Raw genomic sequence first — 8,916 nt, forward strand, 5'->3', positions numbered from 1 at the left:
GGGTTTACTCAATGGACTCAAGATGCCTTCTTTCAGCTCTAAATCTATGGTTTTCTGATATTGTCCAAATTTGAGTACAAACATTTCATTCAAGGCTGTTCTCTTCCTCCTAGCAGGGTGCCAGTTTAGCTATACACAGCTGACCAAGCTCTAATGGGGTTAGTATTGGTTAAAGACTTTGAAAATCGTGCAGAGTAGAGCAGGGCAGGTGTACTCGGCTTCACATAGATGGGTCTCCTGTGTGCAGATTGAATTATCCAGCTCTCTCTGAGGTACTGAAAGGTTAAAGAGGTGAAGGGCTGGGAGTTTTCATTCAGATCATTATGTACTCAGAAAAGTGTGAGGAATATGGGAATTGAAGGCCAGTGGGAGGAATGTCTAGCAAGAGTGGGAAGGGAAAAGAGCCAGCAAAGTGGGCAAGCTGCCTGCTGGTGCGAATGGCTGCCTGGGTGCCCAGTAAATTGTGGCTCATAGTTTCTCTCTTCTTGAATGGTTCCGAAATGTCAGTGTTGTGATTCAGTAAAGCCCATCTTGGGACAGCAGGTGTCTCCCCCTCCCCGGACAGAGCAGCAGGGCTAAACGTTGTGCAGAGGCGTCTGTGGGCTTTGGAGTTGGTCCAGTGTGCATCTGGCTGATTGAGTACTCTGAAGAGGGAAATGGGAGGCAGGAGATGGAGGGGGTAGGGCCCTTGTTTGGTATTCAGGAACATTTAATTCTCCTCGTAATGTCCAAGTCACATTCATCCACCCCATGAGCGACTTAGGCAGCAGAGGCTAATTTTCCACATTAACTGATTTTTATGAAAATGGCAAACTCAACATCTGTGAAGAGACACTTGGGCCAAGGCAGAGATTAGAGAAAAGAAATTGACAATATCTACTCAGTCTCAGCCTTCCATCCAGACTTGAGAATGGATTGTCAGAGACTAAGCCTCTGATAATTACTACCCAAATGACCTTAAGCAAGTCACTTCATTTCCTTGGACCTCAGTTTTTCATCTGTAAAATGAGGAGGTTGGGGTGGATGGCTCCAGAGGTCCCTTCTAGCTCCAGAGCTGTGACCCTATGAGCTGCATCTGTCTCCTTTTTCTACTTGAGGGGGTCCACACATGGACATTGAAGGTTCCCTGGACCAATGGAAACTGATGAGATTAGAACACAGAAAACACTAGGGGAGCCAGTGACTTAATGAAAGGTCAGCCACATCACCAGGTGTACTTTTGGAAGATATGTGAATGAATTCAACCCAGGAAGACAAAGATGAAAACAGACCTAGACTCTAGGCCGAGAAGCATACTGTTAGTCCATGGGCTGTCTACAGAGGTGATGGATTCTGTCTCTTTGAAGGTCTTCAAGGAAAGGCTGAAATGAATGAATGAACGAATGAATGAATGAATGAGTACTTGTTAGATGTATAATAGTAGGAATTCCTTTTATGTACAGGTTGGAATAATGGCTATTGAGGTATATTTCAAATCTTATGTTCTGTGATTCATCAAACTATATTGTGTTTGCTTATTTGTTTAAATGACATCTGCCTCCTTTTCCCCCTAGAACACGATACTCCATCTCCAACTTCAGGATACTTTCACTGACTGTGCCCCATACCTGGAATTTCTCCTTCCTCACCCATACCTCCTGGCTTCCTTTAAGTCCCAATTAAAATCACATCTAGAATTTTTCCAATCCCCTTTAATTCTAGTGTGTTCCCTCTGTGTTTGCCTCCAATTCATCTTTTATTCACCTTTTTTGTATAGTTATTTGCATAATAATATGTATATTAATTTGTATATATTTATTTTCATGTTGTCTCTCCTATTAGAGTATGAGCTCCTTAAGGGCAGAGACTTTTTCTCTTTTCTTTCTTTTTTCTCTAATTTTATTCTGAACTTAAGAAATAAAGCAAGTATTTCCATAGCATAGTAAATGAGAAAAAAAATAATAGTACATGAAGCTGCAAATCTAGTATTCTAGAAAATATATAATAACATTATCATGTAACTTCCATTTTTTTTCTTTCTTCCCTCAACCCCTCCCTCGACATGGCTACCATTAGATACAAATATCTATGTATCTATCTATACACATATACATATATATATATATATCCATTTTATACATACTTCTATTTATCAGTTCTTTTCTGGATGCTTATAGTGCCTTCCTCCATAGGTCCTTGGTAGTTAAGTTAGGTATTTATAATAGTCAAAATGACTTAGTTGCTCAAAGTTGTCCTTAAAACAGTAATGCTGTTGCTATAGACAACCTTGTCTTGCTTCTGCTCATTTGGCTCTTCATCATTTCATGTAAGCCTCTCCGTGTTTTCTAAAACCATGAAGCTCATCATTTCTTACAGCACAGCAATATTCCATCACAATCATAAACCACAACTTGTTCACTCATTTCCCAATTGATGGGCTTCCCTGCAATTTCCAGTTCTTCTTTTGTATCCCCAGCGTTTAACACTGTGCCTGACCAATAAATGCATGTTGACTTGACAGCATTTACTACTGTTTCCAGTAAAACATTAGCTTTTTGAGGGCAATGATCACTTTTTGTTTTCTCTTTGGATTGCCAGCATTTAGCACAATTCATTGTATGTAGTAGGCACCTTATGAATGCTTGTTGAATCAAATTGAATTGAAGGTGAATTCTCGGATTCTAGAACTTCAATGGCTTTTTGTAGATCATCGGGACTACTCCCTGACATTAGTCGGGTCTGTTTCCCAATTAGAGTTTCATTTTCCTGTGTCTTGAAGGAAGCTTCCCCTTAATTTTTTCCAGGGAAGGGATGGAGTAGAGATTGCTTGGGGGTGAATCTGAAAATACCACCTTGACCAATAAGGGATTATTTTTGGTGGGGCCATCACCAGCCAAAACAAAAGACACTAAAAGGTATTGTTATTGCTGTTGTCTGTCCTTCATTCTCGAGGATGACCAAAGACATCACAAGGGTGATGCCATGGAGAAACAATTTCTCACCCCCTGCAGAGCTGCTCAGAAGTCAGCCTCACGAAGTCCGGCGGCAGAACAAAGGTCAAGATGACTGGTGATGGCCCCACCAAAAATAATCGCTTATTGGTCAAGGTGGTATTTCCAGATTCACCCTCATGAAATCTCTGCTCCATCCTTTCCTAGGAAGAAAAGTAAGGGGAAGCTTCCTTCAAGATCCAGGGAAATGAAATCCTAATTGGGAAACAGACCTGATTAATGTCAGGGAGTGGTCCAGATAATCTACAAGGGGCTTGGGATGTAGTTCTTGTGATGGAATAGACATCCTCAAGAGATAGGCAATTAGTGATGTGGTGGGTAAGAATGCTGGGTCAGGAGTCAGGAAAACCTGAGTTCAGAACCTCTCCCAGATAGTTCCTAGGGGTGCGATTCTGGGTTAGTCATTTTGCCTCTCTTGGACTCAGTTTCCACATCAGTAAAACAAAGTCAATACTAGCTAGCATTTACATAGCATTGACTGTGCCAAGCACTGTGCTAGGCACTTTACAAATCCTTGCAACAACCCTGGGAGATAGGAGCTACTGTTACCCCCACTTTACAGATGAGGAAATTGAGTTTAAGGGACATGCCCAAATATAAGTGGAGTGTGAGCTAAGGTCGTTCTGACTTGGTTCCCAGGGCTCTATACACTATATTACCTAGCGGCTTCATTAAAGATAGCTCCTGCCTCATGTGCTTGTGAGGATCCAGAGAAATATTTGTAAAGTACTTTGCAGCTGCAAAGCACTATACTATCTGTTGTCCTTATCCTCATGCTCATTATTATTCAATCATGATTAGAGGTCTCTAAACAGATGTTAGACAATCGCTTCTTAGGGATAAAGGATGGGGGCACTCAGAGGGAGTTTCCTATATAGGATACCTGTTGAACCACACAGCCTATGGGTTTCCTTCAACTCTAGGGTCATAGGATGAGCACAGCATGATAGATCCGGGGCTATAAAGGTTCATTCAGTCCAACCCTGTCACCTTATCTGTAAGAAAATGAAGTTTCATGCATATATTTGAACAGGGATTTGAGCCCAGACCACAGAAATCCCAAACCAGGGCTTTGCCTACATGTGCCACATAGATGCCTCTATTCAGAATAGAGCTAGAAAGCTTTATGCTTTGTGTCCTAAAGAGAGGCAACTTCAGGCCAGGGAAATCTGCTACATGCCCAGAAGGGATTGTAAATCTCTGGGCAAAATACGAATGCAATAGGGTGCCACGATCTAAAGAAAGTCAGGGCAGGGGGGGGATGCGGGTGAATCTTCTCCATGGTTTCAATGTGTTGGATGGGCCCTTGAAAGATGTTTCCTTTTCCCCATCTCTCCATCACCACAAGCTACTTTCTCCTTTCCTGAAGTGTAAGGGAGGTGGGCGGGGCCAAGAATGCTCTGGGATGGAGCAAACCATTCCTCCAGCTGTGTGTGGCTTGAGGCCTCTGCTGCCAGCAGGATCCCTAACAGCTTAGATGAGGATTCATTTGTCAGAGGAAGCGAACAGCCTGTCTCACAGCCGGGATGATCACTGGAAGGCAGGGGGTGAGAAATTGTTTCTCCATGGCATCAAGCAGACCTTGGTCAGTGACCATAAACTTCATGTATTGGTTTCAAGTCAATTCAGTAAGTGCTCTTATCATCTGCCTTTCAAGCTACACTGTGGTGTTAGTGCAAAAAAAGTATATGATGCAATCCCTGCCTTCAAGGAGACTATAATTTGTTTCAGGATATGTATATGAAGTAATTAAGAGAATACAATAAGAAAGTGGATAGTAGGCATAGTCTAAATATGGAATGGCAATGTGATAGTGGATAGAAAGGCTTCTGAGTTTGAGCGACCTGGGTTCAAGCCCGACCTCCTTTCAGTGATGTCTACATGACCCTGGCCAAGGCACTTACCCTCTTGGTAACCCAAGTAACTCTCTAAATCTCTGAATCACAGACCATTGGCAGACCTGTAACAGTGAAGGGAATTTCTATACCTGGAGTTACCCACATGGATGAAATCAGAAGATTCCGATTTCCCTACTTGGCAATCTCCTGCCCCAGCCTCTCAAAAAGAAACAATCTAAAAAAAAATATATCAGAAAGAAGCCTGAATGCAAATAAGATTCCCCACTCCATTATTTTTTTAAAAAGTTATGACAAATTTTCATACCAATCATTTGGTCATAGATCTAGAGGGTAGGTAGGTAGGAGGGTGCAATGGATAGAGCACTGGGCTTAGGGGCAGGAAGATCTGGGTTCAGATTGAGCCTCAGATATTTACTAACTTTGTGACCCTAGACAAGTCACTGAAGTATTGACTGCCTCAGTTTCCTCTTCTATCCCTCATGTAAAATGGGGATAATAATGGTACCTCACAGTGTTGTCATGAGGATTAAATGAGATAAACTTTGTGAAGGGCTTTGCCATCCTTAAAGCGCTCTGTAAATGCTTGCCATTGTTACTGAAGCTGGAAGGGCTTTTTGAGGCCACCCGTCTTCCCTATCATCGAAGATTTAGAGACCCACAGAGGAAGGTCTCTTTTTTGGAGTTAATGTTTGAGAAGTAGCATGGTTAGTAGAGAAGGGGCTGGATTTGGAGTTAGAACAACCTAACTTTTAATCCTGCCTCAGATACTTATGTGCAATAATATTATGAGAAAGTCACTTAATCCCTCTCAGATCCAATTTACTCAATTGTAAAAACGGGAATAATGATGGCGCTTGCATCAGAGGCGATCTTCAAGGGGGTGGATAGATGTTGTTCATCCTTCATTTCTGAAAGGGATCAAAGACATCAAGATGTGATGGGGGATGTCTTGACTTTTGTGGGAATTGGATTGTGCTGAGTTGTTTTCCTCACTCTCTCATCCAAAGCTGTTAAAGTCCAGTGGTAGGACCAAAGGCAAGACGACTGGTGATGGCCCACGATGCAGTGCATGACCTTGGCATATTTTTATGACAGACCGAGCTCAGAGCCTGCTTCAACCACCTTTATGAGCATTGGAACAAATGGTTTTCCTCCCTTTCCACCCAGGGAAGCCTTCACATACTTGAGGTAGACATCTCCCTAACTCACCAGTGGGTTTGAGGGTTGGTTACCCTCATCCTGGTTTAGCCTGGGTGCCAAGACAATTTACCAGGATGTGGCTGCTGCACATGCTACAGCTTCTTGGAGCCACAGGTGAGAGTGGGTGAGAGGTGGACACCAAAGGTGGCTGAGCAGTCCTGAAAAGGACTCAGTATGCCATCACACTAGAGGTGCTGGGCCTCCCCAAGCACCCATACACCCCAGGGGGGTAGATAACAATTATCAAGGGTGTTGGGGTGCGGATTTCTCTTTAAACCAACCAACCAATCAACAGAAGCACTTATTAAGCACCTACTATATACCAGGTACCATGTTAAGAGATACAAAGAAAGAACACAAAAGTCCCTGTCCTCAGAGAGCTTACATTCTGATGGAGGAAGTTAACATGTGCATAATTAGTTATATACAAGATACGCACAAAGTAAAGACAAACAAACCTTAGAGGAGAAGGCACTAGTACTTGGAGGGACCAAGAAAGGCCTCCTTTGGCACATAATATATATTTTTTTTATGGTTTGATGTTTTGTTTTAATGGAAAAATACAGTTTTGGTTGCAGTTCCAAGGAAGCCTGATTACTGTGTGTTCATCTGTGTGAGGCCAATAGTTTAGTAATCCAAAGCAGAACTGGAGCCTTTGGAATTAAGGCAGATGGAGAGGGAAGCAGTGGGTGTGGAAGTTACAAAGCTGGGGGGGGGGTAGGTAGGGAGTCCTACAAATTGGAACCACTTACAAAGTGTGTGCTGTTGTCTGGAGAGCTTGGGAGTTCCTCCTCTTCCTCGGAGGTCTTCCAAAGCTGGAAGACCAGTTTTCAAACAAGTCAGAAAGCATTTCTTAGGCACCAACTGTGTGCTAAGTGCTGGGGATACAAAGAAAAACCTCTTGTAACTTGGTTCATTTCAATCCCACAAGCATTGATTAGTGAGTGGGAGCCACCAAGACTAGAGGCCCTACCCACAAGTAGCTTTTCCTCTACAAACCTTCACACTTGTTTTATCATTACTGAGAACACAGACTGTCCTTCTGAGGAAAAGGAACCCCATTACCTGGCTAAGGGTACCAGGCAGCTCTGAGGGTCTGGCTTGAGAGGCTAATGTGAAGAAGGGAGGAGAAGACTCCAAGTACAGGGGAAGAATGTGGGAAGGTCTGGCAGGTCCATCAGCCTGGAAAAGCAGATGAAAGGAATACTGTGTAGGCCTTTAAATGCTGGGCTGAGCACTTTGGAGTCTAGCCTAGAAGGGAAAGGGAGTCACTGAATGTTTAAGTATGGGTGTGACATAGCCAAGTCTGTTTGTCCCTTGGGAAAATGACTTTGGTAACTGTGTGAAGCATGAAGTAGACACAGAAGAAACAAGTTTGGAGGTTCCTTTAGTTGAGGTGAGAACTGACTAGGGAGGGGAAGGGAATGAGATTAGGCCAGAGGCCATGTGAGTGGGTAAGGGAAGGAGACGTCTGCTTGTAGTTCCACTGAGGCGCTGCTCTTTCTAGCTGACCCCAATTCTGAGCAGGTGTTAACTGGTCCTGGGGAGCAACAGGGGTGAACAAAGGCTGGGAATGCTTTCCACGATTCATCTCTTCATATCCCCATTCCCCTGTGAAGCAGAGCAAAGTCAATGTCTATCCCTCCAATTCTACAGATGAGGAAATGGAGGCCCAAAGAGGTCAGGTGACTTGCCGAAGCTCACGGGACACTGTGAAATGTCAAAGCCAGGCACCCAAAGCTCTCAAGTAGAGACTCCACCTGGACCGGGGCCCCTTTGGGTGCTCTAGGCTAGTTTCATAGCTGTGCAGGTGATGTCATGGGGTGGAGCAAGAGGCTCAGAACATGCTCTTCCCTGAGAGATCCTGGAGCACACCTGGAAGACCCGGCCAAGGCCACTGGGGAAGGCCTAGGCTCTCACTTCTTTTTCCTCTGGATGACAATCCAGCCCTCTTCAGCAGCTTCATGCCCAATGGAGGCCAGGCTAGTGACAGCTGATGGATCAGCCTTGGTACCACAGGGCAGGGCAGGGGTTTCCCTGCTGTCAGTCACCTCCATTTCCTCAGCTCCCCCATCCATTTTTTCCTCCTGGTCTGAGTTATTGTCGACTGTCCGGACCTCCATGACTTTGACCTCCATCTGCTTCCGACCCATCTGAGTGATGAACTCTCTCAGCAAGGGTTCTTCACCTCTCTGGCAGTATCTGAACATTGTCTGGAGCTGCTGGCTTACCTGGGGCAGGCTTCCATCTTCTACGAGGGTATCAAATTCGGTGCTCATGATGTCAGCCAGGAAGTCCTCGACCTCATCCTGCTCCAGGTCAGCATTCTGGACGAAATAGTCCCGGACCGCTCCCCCGAGCCACAGGGCCTTCTCGCGGCTGTGGGCTCCCCCGAAGCTGTTCTCCACGGCGAAATGCAGCGCCGGCCAGGCCTCCAGCACCGCCCGAACACCGGCACCAAACAAGGCCCACGACTGCTCCGCGAACGTCACCATGTCCGACCCCGCCGCCGCCAGTCACAAGAGTAGCACATAATATTTGAGCTGAATCTTCATGGGAACCAGAGGAGAGGAGGGGCAGGATAGCATGGAGACACCCAGTGTCAAGGTATGGAGGTGGGTAGAACCTGAGAAAAATAGCATGGAAGCCAGTGTGGCTTACCAGACTGCCTCACGCCGAGTGGGGAGGGAGGACTATGTCAGAAGACTAAAAGGAGAGGAAGGTCCTGTCTAGTTTGAGTCAGCTGCTCCGGCTGGAACGGGGATACCTTTGCTTAATGACTTAGGGAGGGCACAGGGCAGACTGCAAGAGGGCAGGTGTAGTCAGTGCTGATGCTGATGGGTTTCCTGGGTGGGAAGAGTTTTAAA

The 8,916-nt window shown here is 45.0% G+C and overlaps 1 protein-coding gene across 1 annotated transcript; it reads right to left on the bottom strand.

The window, feature by feature from the left end:
* Positions 1 to 6,961: 6,961 nt before the first annotated feature.
* On the bottom strand, positions 6,962 to 8,568 carry LOC118835599 (pre-rRNA-processing protein TSR2 homolog). The gene has a single exon (XM_036742793.1). It carries the CDS (start codon positions 8,542 to 8,544, stop codon positions 7,966 to 7,968), a length of 579 nt encoding a protein of 192 aa, XP_036598688.1. The 5' UTR covers positions 8,545 to 8,568; the 3' UTR covers positions 6,962 to 7,965.
* Between the last annotated feature and the right edge of the window lie 348 nt (positions 8,569 to 8,916).

Source organism: Trichosurus vulpecula, chromosome 2 (assembly GCF_011100635.1).
Source record: "Trichosurus vulpecula isolate mTriVul1 chromosome 2, mTriVul1.pri, whole genome shotgun sequence".
In the NCBI taxonomy this organism is placed as follows: domain Eukaryota; kingdom Metazoa; phylum Chordata; class Mammalia; order Diprotodontia; family Phalangeridae; genus Trichosurus; species Trichosurus vulpecula.